Below are 20,479 nucleotides of genomic sequence, written 5' to 3'. Positions count from 1 at the left end.
TTGTCCATGGGATTTCCCAGGCAAGAATACTGCAGTGGGTTGCCATTTCCTTCTCCATGGGCTCTTCCTGCCCCAAGGATTGAACCCATGTCTCCTGTATTGGCAGGCAAGTTCTTTACACTAAAGCCTCCTGGGAAGCCCTAATCAACCCCTAATGACTTTGTATGTTGAACTTCTGCCTCCTCAGCACCCCTCCCCTGCTTAGGATTCAGCTGAGATGAGGGATAGCTGTGGGCTGAGGAGTCAAAAGGAAACCCTGTATGATTCTTCATCTACAGTCTCTCTCTCTCTTCTATCCCTGACTCCTCCATAGAGGTAGTAAGAGAGAGGCTGCTTGTATATTCTTCCAATTAAGCACAAATAAACAAACTCTGCAGCCTTCTTCTTGGTAGTTTTATATTTGTCAAGAAAGCCAGTTGATTTCAACCTGTAGTGGGAAAGTGCTGGAAAAGAGGAAAGGACTGGGATGTGATGAGGCCTCTAGGGGTTCTGAGCAAGAGTTATAAGTAAACACAGCACTCCACTGCAAAGGAAGTGTGGGAGGGTCTCAAAATACTACTTCCCCCTGATGGCTGCAGTTAAGGCTTTAGGCACCACCCCCCGTCCTGAAATTTCAAGTTCTGCCACTTGGTGGCACAGTCGTAAGGAATCTGCCTGCCAAGAGACAAAGGTTTGATCCCCGGGTTGGGAAGATCCAGTGGAGGAAGAAATGGCAACCCACTACAGTATTCTTGCCTGGAAAACTTCACGGACAGAGGAGCCTACAGTCCATAGGGTCACAGAGTCGGACGCGACTGAGCAACTGAACACATACCTTAGCACCTGTTTTTGCAAACTGAAAGAGAATTTTTACTTTTACCAGAAAAAAAGCCATAACCACAGTAATGGAGAACTTTGTAAACAACAACAACAACAAAGTGGCTGAGGATCGCTTCTCGGCCTTTTGGCTAAGATCAAGTGTAGTATCAAAGTGGCTGAGGGACTTCCTTGGTGGTCTGGTCACAAAGACTCGATGCTCTCAATGCAGGGGGCTGGGATTTGATCCCTGATCAGGAATCAGATCCCCCACGCTGCAACTGAGAGTGTGCCTGCTGCAACTAAAGGTCTTGCATGCTGCAGTTAAGCTCCAGTGCAGTTAAATATTAATAGATACATAAATAAATAAATATTTTTAAAAACGAAGAGGCTTACTGCAAACTTTCAAAGGCAGGGGATACCTGTATGTCTGAGTCAAATTTCTTTTCAAAAAAGATTGGGGGCCCCTGCATTGTTGATGACCTGGGGAGCTGGCCTATTATTAAGGAGCCTCTGCTTTTTCAGGACTCACTGAGATGCTGCTGTGAGTCAGTTCCTCAACAAACATTCAGTGACCCTCCACCATGAGCTGGGCCCTGGGCTCTCACTGGACCTCAGTTAAGCAGGCTGGGCACTCAGGTCTTTACAAACTGATTTCAACATAGTACATTCTTTCCACTTGGGATTAATTAATAAGTGCATACTAAGTGCTAGGCCAGAAGTGTGCTAGAGCCAGTTGCTACAGCAAGAGCTGAATGCCTAATTTTCAAGAGAAGAGAAAACTAGAGACATACACAGTCATTACTAAGAATTAAGTTACAATGTGACTTTCCTAAAGGTCTAGTGGTTAAGCCTCTGAGGTGTGTGCAGGGGGTAGGGGGTTGATCCCTGGTTGGGGAACTAAGATCCTACAGGCCATGTGGTTAGGTCAAAAGATAAAACAAATAAGCAGATTTTTTAAAAAATCTATTTTTGGCTGAGCTGGGTCTCTGTTGCTGCACAAGGGCTTTCTTATGGTTGCAGCTGGCTTCTCTTGCTGTGGACGGGCTCCAGGGCACGCAGGCTTCAGTAGCTGTGGCTCATGGGCTCAGTAGTTGTGCACGGGCTTAGGTGCCCCATGGTGTGTGGACTCTTCCCAGATCAGGTCTTGAAGCCATGTCTGCATTGGCAGGCAGATTCTTTACCACTGGATCACCAGGGAAGTCCAACAAACAGATTTTTATAAAGACATTAAAAAAAATTAAGTTACATAAATTCACACTTAAAAATGGTATTAAAAACAAAGGCAGTAAAAACTCAAAAGTCATCACTTCTTAATTATGCTACTGTGTTGCACATCTTTCTATCATCTGTTCTTGGTTATCTCCAGCTACTGTGTCTGAATGGTGGGTGTGCAGCATCTCTTCCCTGTGTGAAATCACGTCCAAAGGGTTAACAGAAGCTCGGCGTGTGTCCTACAGAACAGCAGATAAGAGAACAGCGTGTCAGAAACCTTCCTGCTTGCAGCTTCTTTACTGATTAAGCCTGCTGACTTGCTTTTTTTCACCCATTCTCTAGCTGCATACCCTCTGAGCTTCACTTAGGCAAGGTAATGTATCACTAGACTTTGAAACCAGCCTTACAGATAATGCTTCTGATGTATGGGTCACTATAGTAACGGAGGTTTTACATTGTTTTCCAAAACTTTGGAGTTGGGTCCTTCCCAGTTCAGACCCACTGAGCCTAAAGCTGGGCTGGTGCAGGACACAGATTGCCTCACCTTTCCTCTGTCTCCAATCGTCTTTCCTCGTGCCTAAGACGACTTGGCTGCTTTTGTTTTAATTTGACCTTGCCCTGTGGCACGTGGGCCTTTAGTTCCCCTGCCAGGGATGGAACCTGCACCCCCCCTGCATTGCAAGACGGAGTCTTAACTGTTTTAACCACTGGATGACTGAGGACACCCCCCCTCCCCCACGCTTTTTTTTACCATTACTATCTCAAGCCTGTGGCCCTCAGAGTTGGATCTGTGATTTGTTCTCCTTTCGTGATGACCTCATCAGCAAACTCTTTCTCTGCTGCAAACTTCAGTGTCAGGCCTGCTGCCTGTGGGGCAAACAAGCCTGTTGTTGTTTAGTCACTCAGTCATGTCTGACTCTTCGTGATCTCATGGACTGCACTGCAGCACGCCAGGCTTTCCTGTCCTTCACCATCTCCCAGAGCCTGCTCAAACTCATGTTCATTGAGTTGGTGATGCCATCTAGCCATTTCATCCTTCGTTGTCCCCTTCTTCTACTGCCTTCGATCTTCCCCAGCATCAGGGTCTTTTCCAATGAGTCAGTTCTTCTCATCAGGTGGCCAAAGTATTGGAGCTTCAGCTTCAGCATCCGTCCTTCAATGAATATTGAGGATTGATTTCCTTTAGGATTGACTAGTTTGATCTTGCAATCCAAGGGACTCTCAAGAGTATTCTCCAGCACCACAGTTCAAAAGCATCAATTCTTCGGTGCTCAGCCTTCTTTATGGCCCAACTCTCAAACAGGTCTCAGTTCAGTTCAGTCGCTCAGTTGTGTCTGACTCTGTGACACCGTGGACTGCAGCACACCAGGCTTCCCTGACCATCACCAACTGCCGGAGCTTGCTCAAACTCATGTCCATCGAGTCGGTGACACCATCCTGCCAACTCATCCTCTGTTGTCCCCTTCTCCTGCCTTCAATCTTTCCCAGCATCAGGGTCTTTTCCAATGAGTCAAACAGTCTGCTGCTGCTGCTAAGTCGCTTCAGTCGTGTCTGACTCTGTCTTTAGTTCCCCATAGATGGCAGCCCACCAGGCTCCCCTATCCCTGGGATTCTCCAGGCAAGAACACTGGAGTGGGTTGCCATTTCCTTCTCCAATGCATCATAGTCTAGTTTGTAACAAATGCTGAGTTCAGCTTCTTCATACTGGTTGCTTGAAATCTGGCAATAGTGGGAGTATTTACACCAAGGAAACCTGCAAATCAGGGTTTAATTCCTTGTTGACTGCTTACGGAAGTGGGGGGGGGAGGTGGATGTTAATAATGCAGATTGAACTTGAATGTGCATGGTGTCTGTACCCTTTGTAGCATGAATAGCATAAGTTGAGGAAATATTCTTCCAGTACTTGACACTATTATTCAGTTCAGTAGAGAAGTTTCTTCCTCACATCATCCAAAAATGAGTGAAACTTAAAGAGTGAAGCTGGGAAGGAGGAAAACTTTCTTCAGTTGAAGAAAGTTTGGAAGCAGTGCAGATCTGTTAGGTTTCGCTATTTTTCACTTCTTTTTTTTTTTAAGTCTTCACTGAATTTATTATAGGGCTTCCCTGATAGCTCAGTTGGTAAAAATAGTGCTTCTGTTTTCTCTTTTTGCCACAAGGCATGTGGGATCTTAGCTCCTGTCCCCGGGATTGAACTCCACTGGATGGACCACCAGGGAAGTCCCTTACTTCCGTGTTTTTTTTTTTTTTTTTTAAATTCATGGCCGCCTGGCATGCGGGTTCTTAGCTCCCACACCAGGGATTAAATCCGCACCCCCTGCAGTGGAAGTAAGGAATCTTAGCCATTGGACCGCCAGGGAGTCCTGGTAAGTCCCTTAATTCTTAACATAAAGGAAAATCAGCTAACACTTGGGTCAAAACTATATTCCTTTGGCAACGGCAATGGGGTGAGAAACTTTTCGCTGAAGGGGATAGAAATCAAACACTTACCAGTGATCTGACTTTGTGACACTATAGAATTATAAAAAACTCACACTAGATTTGGCAAGGCATGTCGAGGTTGCAGTCGCATGGAATTTACAATCGACTTGCGAACCCTTGTCCCTACACACACTGTTTCTGAGAACTGGTGTTGACAACTGTGCGGGGCGCAGAGTTGGGCCTGAGGTCCCCGGGGAGCTTGGCTGGGGCCAGGCGGGCGCAGGCGCGCTGTGAGGCCCCCTTCCCAGAGTCGCCGCCAGGGGGCGGGCGAGGCAGCCGGCAGCTTCGCGCTTTGGCCCCCAGCGCGGCCCGTCGCCCGGCCCGGCGGCGGGAAAATCCCACCAGATCTCCCAGGCGGCCGCGTCTTTCTGTCCTGGCGCGCCTGCCAGGATCCGCCCGTGGTGATGACGGAGGAGGAGGAGTGGTCCGAGGAGCAGCAAAGCTTCTCTTACCGACAGGTACAGGAGAATGGGGTCCTGGCGGGGCTGGGGAAGGACGGCGTCGAGATTCTGCGGGGAAAAAGGCGCCGCCTCAGCCCAGCCTCGTCTTCCTACCGAGGCCCCAGGTCGGAAGTCGAGCTCGGCCGCCTCCGGCCTCTGGCGCCTGCGCATGAGCCGACCCGGCTGCCGCGGGGGGTGCTGGGAGACGGTTTCCTAGGTTTAGCGGGTCGGAGCTTGGGGTGGCTGAGTGAGAGGGAAGATTCGGGGAAGATACCTGCCGTGCACCGGGAGTCCGGCGGCGGAGGCCCCTCTGGCTTTGTGACAGGCTCAGTCTCCTCGGACAGGGTTGTTCTGAGGCACGCAGCACGAGCTCTAAAAATGTTGGCTCCTCGAATCGGTGGGTCCATCCTGCGGGGGAGGAGACGGCCCCGGAACCCATCGGATGTGGGTTCGAATCTCGACTCCGCACAGAGTGTTGTGTTGACTCTCCCCGAACTCATTTTCCTAGATGGAAAAATCAGGGTGATAATAACCAGCTCTCGGCGTAGTTGCTGGTATTCAGTCCTTCACTTAGCACCGCGAATAAATACCGTGTGGGAGAGTCGTGAGAAAAACCAAGAATCTCAGAGGCTTAACCGAAGAGAATTGAGAATGAGGTCAGGAAAGGGGCGCTTCCTAAATTTCAGAGGCTGTTTACCCACTGTCTCCCTTTATTTTGAAGTTCGAGCCTTCAGAAAAGGTTGCAAATTAGCCCATTCATCACCCATGTGCCCCTCACCTAGATTAACCAGTTAACATTTTGCTGTATTTGCTCCCTTCTTTTCTCTAAATTATTTGAGAATTAAATACACTTGATGCTTCACCTTTAAATTTTAATGCTTTAACATGGTTCTTCCAAGGTCATAATTCTGATCACATTCAAGAGGCTTGATAATTAATAAAATCCTATTATCTAATATGAATCCATATTCAGTTTTCCCCAGTTGTCCCAAAGATATTCTTTCATGGTCTTTTTTTCCTTCACCCAGGATCCAGTTGGGGATCATGCATTGTGTCTAGTCCTGGCTTTGGTCTCTCCTGGAACGGTTCTCCACCTCCTTTGGGTTTCATGACATTGGTAGTTTCGAAGAGTCCATTCATGGCAAAGATGTGGGAGATAAACTCTTTGAGAGCAGGGACTGTTCTTTTGAGTTTTGTGTTCTCATCCCCTAGTACAGAGCCTAGCTCTCAACAGACAATAAATGCTTACTGAATAAGTGAGTCAGGCTGCAAAGATGGACTGAGAAATTTGAACCTCATCCTCTGTGCAGTGGTGACCTGATGGAGGATCCCACTGTTCACTCAGCCAGGTGTTCTTGGCACTGGGTGGACAGCCATGAACAGTACTGAAGGATCCTGCCCTTGAGGAATTTAGAGTCTATGGACTTAACCTCTGACCCTAGCCAGTGGCTCATTGGTAAAAAATCCACCTGCAAGGCAAGAGACCTACAGGAGTCCTGGGTTCCATCCCTGGGTGGGGAAGATCCCCTGGAGGAGGAAATGGCGTCCCACTCCAGTATTCTTACCTGGAGAATCTTGTGGATAGAAGAGCCTGGTGGGCTATATATAGTCCATGGATCGCAGAGTCGGACATGACTTGGCAACTGAGCGCACACAGGCATGACTTCAGGCAGTTCAGTTCAGTTCAGTTGCTCAGCCGTGTCCGACTCTTTGCGACCCCATAAATCGCAGCACACCAGGTCTCCCTGTCCATCACCAACTCCTGAGTTCACTCAGACTCACGTCCTTCAAGTGGTGATGCCAACCAGCCATCTCATCCTCGGTTGTCCCCTTTTCCTCCTGCCCCCAATCCCTCCCAGCATCAAGGTCTTTCCAATGAGTCAGCTCTTCCCATGAGGTGGCCAAAGTATTGGAGTTTCAGCTTCAGCATCAGTCCTTCCAATGAACACCCAGGACTGATCTCCTTAAGGATGGACTGGTTGGATCTCCTTGCAGTCCAAGGGACTCTCAAGAGTCTTCTCCAACACCACAGTTCTTCGGTGCTCAGCTTTCTTCATAGTCCAACTCTCACATCCATACATGGCCACAGGAAAAACAATAGCCTTGATTAGATGGACCTTTGTTAGCAAAGTAATGTCTCTTCTTTTTAATAGGCTATCTAGGTTGGTCATAACTTTCCTTCCAAGGAGTAAGCGTCTTTGAATTTCATGGCTGCAGTCACCATCTGCAGTGATTTTGGAGCCCCCGAAAATAAAGTCTGACACTGTTTCCACTGTTTCCCCATCTATTTCTCATGAAGTGATGGGACCAGATGCCATGATCTTCGTTTTCTGAATGTTGAGCTTTCAGCCAACTTTTTCACTCTTCTCTTTCACTTTCATCAAGAGGTTTTTTTTAGTTCCTCTTCACTTTCTACCATAAGGGTGGTGTCATCTGCATATCTAAGGTTATTGATATTTCTCCTGGCAATCTTGATTCCAGCTTGTGCTTCTTCCAGCCCAGCGTTTCTCATGATGTACTCTGCATAGAAGTTAAATAAGCAGGGTGACAGTATACAGCCTTGACGTACTCCTTTTCCTATTTGGAACCAGTCTGTTGTTCCATGTCCAGTTCTAACTGTTGCTTCCTGACCTGCATATGGGTTTCTCAAGAGGCAGGTCAGGTGGTCATGTATTCCCATCTCTTTCAGAATTTTCCACAGTTTATTGTGATCCACACAGTCAAAGGCTTTGGCATAGTCAATAAAGCAGAAATAGATGTTTCTCTGGAACTCTCTTGCTTTTTCCATGATCCAGCGGATGTTGGCAATTTGATCTCTGGTTCCTCTGCCTTTTCTAAAACCAGCTTGAACATCTGGAAGTTCATGTTTCAACGTATTGCTGAAGCCTGGCTTGGAGAATTTTGAGCATCACTTTACTAGTGTGTGAGATGAGTGCAATTGTGTGGTAGTTTGAGCATTCTTTGGCATTGCCTTTCTTTGGAATTGGAATGAAAACTGACCTTTTCCAGTCCTGTGGCCACTGCTGAGTTTTCCAAATCTGCTGGCATATTGAGTGCAGCACTTTCACAGCATCATCTTTCAGGATTTGAAATAGCTCAACTGGAATTCCATCACCCCCACTAGGTTTGTTCATAGTGATGCTTTCTAAGGCCTACTTGACTTCACATTCCAGGAGTCTGCCTCTAGGTGAGTGATCACACCATCATGATTATCTGGGTCGTGAAGATCTTTTTTGTACTTTCTTCTGTGTATTCTTGCCACCTCTTCTTAATATCTTCTGCTTCTGTCAGGTCCATACCATTTCTGTCCTTTATTGAGCCTATCTTTGCATGAAATATTCCATTGGTATCTGTAATTTTCTTGAAGAGATCTCTAGTCTTTCCCATTCTGTTGTTTTCCTCTATTTCTTTGCATTGATCGCTGAGGAAGGCTAACCCACATCCAAGTTAAGAGAAACCCAAGTAAGTCAGTAGGTGTTGCAAGAGGGCATCAGAGGGCAGACACACTGAAAACATAATCACAGAAAACTAGCCAATCTGATCACATGGACCGCAGCCTTGTCTAACTCAATGAAGCTAAGCCATACCGTGTGGGGCCACCCAAGACAGACGGGTCATGGTGGAGAAGTCTGACAGAATGTGGTCCACTGGAGAAGTGGCAAACCACTTCAGTGGTCTTGCCTGAGAACTCCATGAACAGTATGAAAAGGCAAACTGATAGGATATTGAAAGAGGAACTCCCTAGGTCGGTAAGGGCCCAATATGCTACTGGAGATCAGTGGAGAAATAACTCCAGAAAGAATGAAGGGATGGAGCCAAAGCAAAAACAATACCCAGTTGTGGATGTGACTGGTGATGGAAGCAAGGTCCGATGCTGTAAAGAGCAGTATTGCATAGGAACCTGGAATGTTAGGTCCATGAATCAAGGCAAATTGGAAGTGGTCAAACAGGAGATGGCAAGAGTGAATGCCAACATTCTAGGAATCAGCGAATTAAAATGGACTGGAATGGGTGAATTTAACTTAGATGACCATTATATCTAGTATTGTGGGCAGGAATCCCTTAGAAGAAATGGAGTAGCCATCATGGTCAACAAGAGAGTCCAAAATGCAGTACTTGGATGCAATCTCAAAAACGACAGAATGATCTCTGTTTGTTTCCAAGGCAAACCATTCAATATCATGGTAATCCAAGTCTACGCCCTAACCAGTAATGCTGAAGAGGCTGGTGTTGAACGGTCCTATGAAGACCTACAAGACCTTTTAGAACTAACACCCCAAAAAGATGTCCTTTTTATTATAGGGGACTGGAATGCAAAAGTAGGAAGTCAGGATACACCTGGAGTAACAGGCAAATTTGGCCTTGGAGTACAGAATGAAGCAGGGCAAAGGCTAATAGAGTGTTGCCAAGAGAACGCACTGGTCATAGCAAACACCCTCTTCCAACAACACAAGGGAAGACTCTACACATGGACATCACCAGATGGTCGACACCAAAATCAGATTGATTATATTCTTTGCACCCAAAGATGGAGAAGCTCTATACAGTCATCAAAAACAAGACTGGGAGCTAACTGTGGCTCAGATCATGAACTCCTTATTGCCAAATTCAGACTGAAATTGAAGAAAGTAGGGAAAACTGCTAGACCATTCAGGTATGACCTAAATCAAATCCCTTATGATTATACAGTGGAAGTGAGAAGTAGATTTAAGGGAATAGATCTGATAGAGTGCCTGATGAACTATGGACAGAGGTTTGTGACATTGTACAGAAGACAGGGATCAAGACCATCCCCATGGAAAAGAAATGCAAAAAAGCAAAATGGCTGTCTGGGGAGGCCTTACAAATAGCTGTGAAAAGAAGAGGAGCGAAAAACTAAAGAGAAAAGGAAAGATATAAGCATCTGAATGCAGGCTTCCAAAGAATAGCAAGGAGAGATAAGAAAGCCTTCCTCAACCGCACCTCTACACATACCTAAAAAAAAGATGACTTTGCACTGAAACATGTATACTATCATGTAAGAAACGAATCGCCAGTCTGTGTTCGATACAGGATACAGGATGCTTGGGGCTGGTGCACGGGGATGATCCAGAGAGATGATATGGGGTGGGAGGTGGGAGGGGGTTCAGGATTGGGAACTCATGTACACCTGTGGCGGATTCATGTCAATGTATGGCAAAGCCAATACAGTATTATAAAGTAAAAGTAAAAATTAAAATTAAAAAAAAAGAAAAAAGATGACTTTGGAGGGTCTTTATCCCTCCCAGGGTGGTGGTCTCTGTCTCCTTCCACTGACACTTTGCACTTACCTGCTCTTGTGACATCTGAAACTAAGGAAGGTAGGTCCCTTTCCTGTCTGTCTGGCCTCCCCTCGGAGCCCATGGACTGGGTATTGTTTTTGCAGTCCCTCCTTGTCTTGCCTCTGCCACGAGCACCTGCTGGTAGAGGTGACGCTGACTCGGGTTCAGCTGTCAGCTCATGCAGTTCAGCTCCGTCCCCCAGCAGGCGCGCACCCAGGGCTCAGCAAGCTCGTTGACAGGAGACCGAGACCTTGGCGTGGCTTGTTTCGTTTCTTTACTCTTCTGCGTGGGGAAGAAGTGTTTTCCAGCCCTGGAAGGTGTTGCTAAGGAGCAGTGAGGGTCCTGTTGAGGTGGGCTAGCAAACCAGTAAATCAGAGGAGGATCCAGTGATCCTCCTTCGGGAGCCTTCCCCAGTGTTGTCCTGACATTCATCCTTTGTTTTGTGCAGGACTGGGACTGGCAAGGACTTGAAGCACAGGGACCAGTCCTTCTGTATTTGCTTGGTTAAATTCCATCTAGGGGCAAAAATCTCTTTCTTTTTCCACTGCGTTCCCCAGATACCTGGCATATTATTGACCAGGGGATTTTTTCGCAGAAACTGATGCTTGTGGCCAGCGATTTGTTATGTAAGTGAATATTGAAATATCTCGGGTCAGTAACATTCAGGTAGCACATATTAGTACTAACGTGTTAGCACACACCTTCACCCAGTAGGCGCTTGGCACGTAAGTGTGGAATAACTGAGGAAAGTTATACGGGCACCTCCCAGATACCAGTCTGCCTTCTCTCCCCGCTAACCTGCCATCATTTTTCCTTATCTTTACTTCACCTAAATCATCACCATTAACTAGGAAATGATGTTTCTACAAGTCACATTCCAGAGGCCCCATTGATTTATTAGTACACTGGAAAAGTCACTCAGCCGTTATGGAAAGTGCTGAAGGAATTCAGGCTGAGCAGACCCACTTCTTGGTCTTCATTTTTTAAGATGTGAAGAGCTCTTATTTGCAGTCTTACCCATGAAGTGTTTTGATTTTACTTCAGAGGCTAAAGGCAGCAGTTCACTACACGGTTGGTTGTCTTTGTGAGGAAGTTTCGTCAGACAAAGACATGCAGTTCAGCAAGCAAACCATTGCAGCGATCTCAGAGGTGACCTTTGGACAGTGTGGTACGCAGCTCTGGTTTTCCTTTGGGTGTGTGGAAAGCCTGGAGGTTGATTTTGCCTGGGAGAAATGCGGGTGGGTGCCGTGGCATATCTCACCAACAGACAGAGAACATTATCACTGGACATCATCCATGAAATGTTTCTTCTATTGGTTGTAAGATTCAGTTTATGGGAAGAGCTATATTTTTTTCTATTACAAGATGTATATATTTTTTCTTTCTGTTACACTAACGGGGGCATCAGCACCTTTATTTTATTGTTTTAAACCACCCAGAATATTACTTTTTTTAAAAAACAAGGGCTAGGACCGGCTGCCCTATTTATTTATTTAATTTTGGCTGTTCCGGGTCTTCGTTGTGGCATTCTGGCTTAGTTGCCTGGTGGCATGTGGAATCTTGGGGGCTTTCCTGGTGGCTCAGATGGTAAAGAATCTGCCTGCAATGCGGGAGACACAGGTTCAATCCCTGGGTTGAGAAGATCCCCCGGAGAAGGAGATGGCAACTCACTCCAGCATTCTTGCCTGGAGAATCCCATGGACAGAGGAGCCTGGTGGGCTACAGTCCATGGGGTCACAGAGAGCAGGACATGACTGAGCAGCTAACACTTTCACTTTCTTTCATGTGGGATCTCAGTTCCCTGACCAGGCATAGAAGCTGTGTCCCCTGCACTGGAAGGCCGATTCCTAACCGCTGGGCCGCCAGGGGAAGTCCTTGGACATTAGTTTTTTGTTTCATTGCTTTATAACTTTTTTTATATCACCCACAGTTTGACAGCTGGTATTTGCTTGACTTCAGGGGAGATGAATGTCTTCACAAGCCCTAACTCCTAGCACAATTTAAAATTAAGGGATAGTTTCTAGGGAGGAGAGGTGTAGCCACAATTACCAGAGGTTTGTAACGAAGGGTGGAGGTGGCAGGCAGGACACAGAGGTCATAATGAATCCAGCATTGGAGCCTCCCGAAGGGCCTCCTCTCACTTTCAAAAGGATTTGTAGTAGTCACTATACTTACTGTAGACATTGAGATTTCACTTTTCTGCTTCTGAATTAAGGTTGAGATAGGCTAATTAAAGCACGTCTCTTTTTCTCTTTCAGAAAATTTTGCCAAAGACCTTGAAATGTTTGCAAGGTGGGTAGAGAGCTTGATTGTCTGGGCTTGTTTCCGTGTTTTGATGCTCCCCATCTGGTGGTGAATTTCAGGGAAGCTTGAACCCCTACCCGCCCCATGTTTTGTGGAGACTCAGTCTCTAATCATGATTCTCTAAGAATGGAACATCTGCTTTAATCATGTCCATTCAGACTTGATTGGGCATTTTTTGAAGTTTTCCTCGTATTTGTCGTTAAGGGAAGTAAAGTTATTCAGTTCCAGGTTAAAAAGGTGTGAGTCATGTCTCCAGGATTCTGTGCATGGTGCGCTTGCTTTTAAGACTTTCTGCAGGTGGTGTGGTGCTGGGGGGTGAGGCTGGGCGCGGGCTGGGCTGCTTTGTGCTTTGTGGGGCAGTGCGTGGGTGTCGGGATAATACAGCCCATGGCCCCATCAGCCCTGCATTTGCCTGCTGGTGACAAGTGAGACACACGCTCCTTGAAAAGTGTGTGTGACTGGCTTTCAGCTGGTAAAGTGTTAGCTTTTACAGGTGATTTATGCTCCTCTCTTCAATTAGTTCCACAGGTAATTGAAAACAATTGCAGCGAATTGCTTTTATGAAGCAATTTGAATGACGAAGGCCTGAAAGGGCTAAAGCTTTCTAATTTGCTCCCACTTCTGATTTGGTGCCAGCCTCTCCCACACCCCATACTTTTCACCTTTCTCCTATAGCTCTTTGTTTCTTCGATGAATATTCTGAATGAATTAAAGCAGTAGGTTCTCAGAGGGCAGGCTCTAAATCTTGCCTATTCCTGTGTATATGAGTCCCTAAAAACCGCTTAGCATCTTCAACTTGGCCGAAAGGGATCAGGATAATATATGGGATACTGACGGCTCCTGCGTCTTATCATCGTTGATTCAGGTGGTTGCCCCTTACTTGTGCCCTGCGCCCACCCCCACCCCAAGTCTCCTGTGAAATACATTTACTGCCTTTACTTGCCATCTTTTTTTTTTTTTAAGATTTATTATTTTATTTTATTTTTGGCTGCTCTGGGTCTTCATTGCTGCGCCTGGGCTTTCTCAAGTTTCCATACAAGGTCTTCTCATTGAGATGGCTTCTCTTGTTGCAAAGCACAGGCCCTAGGCGCACAGGCTCTGTAGTTGTGATGAACGGGCTTAGTTGCTCCAGGGCATGTGGGATCTTCCTGGACCAGGGATCGAACCCATGTTCCCTCAATTAGCAGGCAGATTCTTAATCAGTAGACCACCAAGGAAACCCCTTGCCATTTCTCTTCTTCTTCTTTTTTTTTTTTAAACCATGCCGTGGGGCTTGTGGGATCTTAGTTCCCTGACCAAGGATTAAACCCACACCCCCTGCATCGGAAGCATGGCGTCTTAAGCACTGGACCAAGGAAGTCCCTCTTCTTCTTTGTTTTAAATGTGAGTCTTTTATATTACAAAGGGAGACACCAAAATGTAAATTAGTAGACAAACAGTTATTTGATTTGAACATAGAGTTTATCAACATAGATCAGAGTTTTTCCACCTCAGCACTGTTGACATTTTGGGCTGGATGATTTCCTCACTCTGGTGGGGGCTGCCCAGTGCACTGTAGGGTGTTTAGTGGCATCCCTCGCCTCTACCCACCAGATGCCAGTAGCAAGTCTCCAGCTGTGAGCTTCCTCCTCATTTCTGTGTTAGCTGTAGGAAAAGACAATGACAAATTTTAAATACTAGAAATAAAAATGAAATTAGAGCTATTTAGCATTGTAACACATTAAGTTTTCAGGTACTGTGTGTTTTTTATAGTTGAGAAGCCTACTTCCTTTTGCTGGGCCCTGGGGCAGAGAAGTAGGCATCCCAGGTGGCACAGTGTTAAAGAACCCGCCTGCCAATGCAGGAGACGTAAGAGACCCAGGTTCGACACCTAAGTAGGGAAAATCCCTTCAAGAAGGGCGTGGCAACCCACACCAGTATTCTTGCCTAGAGAATCCCATGGACGGAGGAACCTGGCAGGCTACAGTCCATGGGGTCACAAAGGGTAGGACATGACTGAAGTGACTTAGCACGTACACACGGGGCAGAGATGTGGGCACCACTTAGACTGTCAGCTGCACAAGGAAGGACTCATCTTTTGGGTAAAGGAGTCTGTAGAGGCTGTCAGCTGATGCTCTCTGAGCAAGACTGTCAGAGGCTTTACTTAGAGATGTTTCCTCTTCTACAGTGCTCAGGGGTGTTTACCAGCACTCCTTAGATTTCCTCCAAAGAACTCTGAGCTAATTCAAGTGCAGATTTTCTTTGAAGACTTGTCTGTTTTCTTAATTTTACATTGTCAAAATGTTCCATTAAAAAAAAAATCCTGTTTTAAAGTTTATCACTAAGCAGGACTCCCTGGTGGTCCAGTGGTTAAGAACTCTAAACTTCCAATGCAGGGTCCCCAGGTTCAATCCCTGGTTGGGGATCTGCATGCCACGGTGTGGGGAAAAAATGTTTATCACTGAATTAAAATTAAAAAAGCTTCCCTGGTGGCTCAGTCAGTAAAGAATCTGCCTGCAGTGCAGGAGACCTGGGTTTGATCCCTGGATCTCAAAGATCCCCTGGAGAAGGAAATGGCAACCCACTCCAGTATTCTTGCCTGGAGAATTCCATGGACAGAGGAGCCTGGCGGGCTGTAGTCTGTGGGGTTGCAAGAGTTGGACACTACTTAGCGACTAAACCACCACTACTGAATAAAATGGATAGTCCCAGAGGGTCACCTTTATCCTGTGGTTTTGAGTTTTCCCTGCTACATAATCCCTGCTCCTATATTACCCCAGTTTGAGAAATCTGAAATATATACTGCTATTTCAGGTTGGCTACCTATTAGATAGTCTTTGGAGGCTGGGAACCTAACTAGTATTTGTAACAATGTTTCTATGAAAAAAAATGCACTTAAATTGTAAATACTATTAACTCAGTTCACCTATAAACTTTGGAAAATAATCTCTCCACTTAAGTTGTGAATTTCCTTCATTTAATGTCTGGTCACCTAATGTTAACATGGTAAAGATGAAACATTTTGAGGAAGATAGGTATTCTATGGTAACTGAATTCTAGGGGTATTTTTGTTGTTGTTCAGTCGCTAAGTCATGTCAGCCTCTGCCGCCCCATAGACTGCAGCATGCCAGGCTTCCCTATCCTTCACCATCTCCCGGAGTTTGCAAACTCTTGTCCATTGAGTTGGTGATGCCATCCAACCATCTCATCCTCTGCTGCCCCCTTCTCCTCTTGCCCTCAGTTCCCAGCATCAGGGTCTTTTCCAATGAGTCGGCTCTTCACATCAGGTGGCCAGAATATTGGAGCTTCAGCATCAGTCCTTCCAATGAATATTTAGGGGCATTTTGGGAATAGTCTTTAAAATCTGTGTTGCTAAAAGTGTGGAATGAAAAATTGCTTTGTTATGTTCTCTAGAGTAATTTTCTGGAGCCAGAGGTTTAATTTAGGAGAGGCTGTGGTGTGATGCATTTGAACTGTGGTGTTGGAGAAGATTCTTGAGAGTCCCTTGGACTGCAAGGAGATCCAACCAGTCCATTCTGAAGGAGATCAACCCTGGGATTTCTTTGGAAGGAATGATGCTAAAGCTGAAGCTCCAGTACTTCGGACACCTCATGCGAAGAGTTGACTCATTGGAAAAGACTCTGATGCTGGGAGGGATTGGGGGCAGGAGGAGAAGGGGACGACAGAGGATGAGATGGCTGGATGGCATCACGGACTCGATGGACGTGAGTCTGAGTGAACTCCGGGAGATGGTGATGGACAGGGAGGCCTGGCGTGCTGCGATTCATGGGGTCGCAAAGAGTCGGACACGACTGAGCGACTGAACTGAACTGAACTGTGGTGTGTAGTGGCTGGCATAGGATGTACCTGCCCCTCCATCTGGGACAGTGGTATCATTAAAACATGGTGCAGAGAAACCAGATGACCAGTTAAGGGGTGGAGAGGGTTGGCTCTGCTGTTTCCTGAATGTTTCTTGTGATCATATATGCTGATCTTACACTAAGTAGTTCAGTGCTGCTTCCTCCATACTCTTTGGCTCTTTAAGAAGGGCCAGAGCAGCTTGTCGTGTGATACAGACGAGGGCCGCAGTGTGTCTGTGGCTCCTGACATCCTCCCCGCAGGGCACCTCTGGACCGGCTTTGTGGTCTCTATTCTGTCCCTTTCTGTCTGACTCTACCCCCTGCCCCACCCCCTTTGCTCTGTGCTGGTCCTTGCAGGCGGCTAATGAGAAGCTATCTTCTGACATGGATATTATCCCAGGATAGTCAGATACTGTCCGTCATGATGAGATGGCATGTGATCTTTTCACATTTGGCAGGATGTGAAGGACTAATCTGGCCAAATTACAGAATATAATTTCTGTGAGTTTTATCTTTAAATCAACAGATATTTAGTGAGGACTTGCCATGTGCTGGTCACGCTGATAGTTATTAAGAACACAAAGATTCCCCCTTATTCCGACTTACAAATTTCCGACTTATTTTTGGAGGAAGCTAGAAATGGCAAGAAAGGGTGTAATTAGGGTAATAAATTATTGAATAGAGCTCATTGTCTCAGATTACCTTTTAAAGCAGAGATAAGAGAACTGGAACAAGCACTTGCGTCCGTGTTGTGAGCAAGAAACAGAGTCTAGTTGAAAGGGTGTTCTTTGTCCTAGCTGGGCTGTTGTCGGGGACACATTGTCTCCTAGTTGGGGAGGGACACATACACAAGCTTTTCCCTGTAATGTAGCCTTTGGGGAAGAGCATTAGGACCTTGGTATTAGCGAAGCCGTGCTTTGTGGAAATTCTGTTTTTTCTATTTAGTGTTCATTTAAGCAGCAGTGATCTTTGTATTGTGAGCTCTGTGCTGTTTTCTCTTTCCACTGAAGGTGCCTCACAGACCCGCTTCTTTTTGCGTGGTGGTCGCTGTGCCCACTGTGAGCATTTGGGAAGGCTTGGATGCCTCTCACTCCTCTCCATATCACATGCTCCAGATACCCTCGGCCCTGCAGTGGCTTCTGCTTGCTCTGTCTCTTCATTTAATTGGTATCTTGGCTCATCACTTCACTCATTTCTGTGTCACTGTCACTTAACGGACGCGCACCTGAAAAGATGGGCTACTTAGAGATCCTGCTGGTGTGAAGTCTGGCCATGAACCTTTGTGTTTCATCAAAACTTTAAATAATATGAAACATTTTGGCGAATTGTTTCTGTACTTTCTACAGACATGCGAAAAGAAGCACAGTTAACACTGAAGACGTGAAGCTCTTAGCCAGGAGGAGTCATTCACTGGTGAGAGATGGGTTTCTTTCCTCACTCTCCTTTCCCATCAGAATACATTATTCCCAATTAATCACTGGCATCCATGAAGTGATTCCCCCAGGGCACCTTGCGTTAAAAATGAGACACGCTTCAACCACTCAGACCTGCCTGTAATTTACAGTCTTTCTTTCACGATGATGGATCTTGCTAAGCCAATTTGAAAATTTCTAATCAGTGCTCTCTGGATTTCATAATTTGCCTTTTCTGTAATATCTCAAAACTTTGGTCCCATGTTTCAGCTACAGCATGGTGTCAGAGACAGGTCACAGGCTAGAGTATCTAGGGGGTGCTTTCGTTATGGAGCCCACGGTTTTGGTGGGCCAGGTGTGGAAAGAGTATCAGTACATCTGGGGTGTGCAGGCAGTTGAGCGCATTTTCTATCTTTTCGGGGTCGTCTAGATGTCATCCCAGCCATGCCCTCACTTTACAGGTGATGCTGTGATCGTCCCAGGCTAGTGGCTGCGGCTGATGGCAGATCCAGGATGCCTGTGAGGTTTCCTGACTTAGTCTGATCTTGGCAGTCAAAACACTTTAACGTTCCTCCCCAGGATGTGAGCTTCACAAGGGCAGGGATTTTTATGTGTTTCTTCTCAACTCCATCTGCCATGCCTAAAAAAGGGCCTGACCCACAGTAGGGGCTCATGAGTAGTAGTTGAATGAATGAACTTGTGTAGCACTTGACATTTCACACAGGACTTCTGTAGGTCATATTTTACACACATTATTTAAAGCTCACAGCCACTCTATGAGGGTTTTTTGTAACATGACTAATTAGCCCCATTTTATAGGCCAGACTACTAGAGTTAAGTAATTTCCCAAAGTTAAATATGAAGTTTTCTGGTTGACAGCTGACCCTTAACCTTCAAACCCTGAATCCAATGCTATTTCCACTGGACTTTTTTGTTCTGTCTCTGCTCTTCTAATATTGTTTCTCTAAAGTTTAAGTCAAGGTTAAGGATGATACAATTCCTAATAGCTCCGGTAGCTGGTGGTGCTGCATATCAGTGGAAAAGACATTTTTCTCTCCTCCGAAATTCTCTCTCAGAACTGTAACTTGGTTGGCTTCAGTAAGCAGTTTCTGTCTTTTGCAAGGAATTGTCGATGCAAGTCATCTTAGACTATTAATTGGGAAGTTTCCTGCTTATTGCGTATTGGACTGTTAAATTTTAGTCATCTGACAGAAGTCTGTTACTGAAGAGTTGCAGCTAAATTTTTGCATTTGACTAAATTTTCCCTGAGGGCAAGGACTTTGTCTTATTACCCTTGTGTCTCTAGGGTCTGGTACACAGGAATTGCTCAGTAATTTTAGTTGGGCAAAATTTAGGGCTTTTGACTTTATTTGTGCTTTGTAGAGTATATTTGTGATTGGCATGCCTTTCGTAAACTATAAGTTTTAATTCTCCTGATTATTCAGGGAACTCCTATGTGAGTAAATAGTGAGCTGACTTTGGTCGTTGATTCCTTCCAGGAAAAAAAAATTTGAAGCTATGTTTAACTCCGAGGAATGTAACCCTGGGTGGGAGTGTTTGGGAAATGGCATAGATTTTTTTTCTCCCCGACTAGACTTATCAGTGGCTTTACAATCAGGTAAAAATGTAATTAAAAAAATATTTTTTGTAGCTAAAATACATCACAGAGAAAAATGAAGACATCGCTCAGCTTAACCTGGAAAGAAAAGCAAAGAAGAAGAAGAAGTTGGAGGATGAAAACAGAAATTCAGTGGAGTTAGCAGAGGCTGGTGTAGAAGAAAGTGAGAATTAAACCCTGTTGCTGTTTGGAGAAAGCAGCCTTCAGCAGGCAGAGTGGCTAAAAGCACATATTGCCAATAGAGGGTTCTGAGAGGATAAGTGGAGATTAAAAGACAAAAGTCTTGGGTGCTTTTTGTATTGTACTCTCCAAGTCATTGACTACAAAAGCTGGTTTAAAAGAGAAGTGGAAACTTAAGCAAAATAGTTCCATGTCTTAATAAAACGCATGAAAAGGGCATGTGTTTGAATGGCATATGTTGGAAATTGTATCTATTGTATTAATAAAATTATGTTAGCAAATACATATGGTTGATTTTTTCAAGCAAAAAAATCATATGTTCATTCTTTTATATAATTTTTCAGGCTGACAATCACTGAAAGATGACTAAAGCTATATGCATTTAGTCCCTTTTTGGCTGCACCATCCAGCTTCTGGGATCTCAGTTCCCCAACCAGGGATTGAACCTGGGTTCTCAGCAGGGAAAGCACTGGATCCTAACCCCTGAGCCAACAGGGAAGTCCACCAATGTTGTTTTTTAGTCACAGTTCATGTGACTTTTCTGTGGCTATTTTGTAATTGTGGTTAGCCACACTGGATGGAACTTTTGCTTGAGAAGGTCTGACTACTTCTCCAAAACAGTTCAGTGTGTGTCTTCTGTTTCAGGTTGTGAGAGATGATGCTTCCAGGAATCCCAGGTCTTCTGTCTTCTCCTTGGGGTTTCTTAGAGGGCCAGAGCGAGTGTGTCTTTTAACCCATTGGGACAATAGTGGCAAAGAAAAGGGACTGGCATTTACAGAGCCCGTTCTGTGTGCCAGGTCCTATTCTAGGTGCTCCATATAGTATTTATTCACACATTTTCACAGTATTTTTATTTACTTTAAAATACTGATTTATTTGGCTGCACCAATCTTAGTTG

At 45.5% G+C, this 20,479-nt stretch overlaps 1 protein-coding gene and 1 long non-coding RNA gene across 2 annotated transcripts; one reads left to right on the top strand and one right to left on the bottom strand.

The window, feature by feature from the left end:
- On the bottom strand, positions 1,776–5,732 carry LOC108637773. Its single transcript, XR_001919287.1, has 3 exons — positions 4,941–5,732; positions 2,106–2,249; positions 1,776–1,981 (listed from the first exon to the last, which is right to left on the bottom strand). It is a non-coding gene; the product is annotated as an uncharacterized LOC108637773 (long non-coding RNA).
- LOC102187615 (centromere protein S) lies at positions 4,788–19,866 on the top strand. The gene is made up of 5 exons (XM_018060360.1): positions 4,788–4,946; positions 11,273–11,396; positions 12,487–12,520; positions 17,718–17,784; positions 19,435–19,866. The coding sequence occupies exons 1-5, from the start codon at positions 4,893–4,895 to the stop codon at positions 19,573–19,575; spliced, it is 420 nt and encodes a 139-aa protein (XP_017915849.1). The 5' UTR covers positions 4,788–4,892; the 3' UTR covers positions 19,576–19,866.

This window comes from Capra hircus, chromosome 16, assembly GCF_001704415.2.
Source record: "Capra hircus breed San Clemente chromosome 16, ASM170441v1, whole genome shotgun sequence".
NCBI classification, from domain to species: Eukaryota; Metazoa; Chordata; class Mammalia; order Artiodactyla; family Bovidae; genus Capra; species Capra hircus.
The sequence above is the reverse complement of the archived record's forward strand: the minus strand, read 5'-3'. Positions and strand labels throughout refer to the sequence as shown.

Bases quoted from the DNA above. Each gene is read 5' to 3' on its own strand.
- LOC102187615 (XM_018060360.1), top strand. From the start codon at position 4,893: ATGACGGAGGAGGAGGAGTGGTCCGAGGAGCAGCAAAGCTTCTCTTAC. The intron at 11,397-12,486 runs GTACGCAGCTCT...TTTCTCTTTCAG, and splicing joins GGTGACCTTTGGACAGTGTG to AAAATTTTGCCAAAGACCTT. The intron at 12,521-17,717 runs GTGGGTAGAGAG...TACTTTCTACAG, and splicing joins GACCTTGAAATGTTTGCAAG to ACATGCGAAAAGAAGCACAG.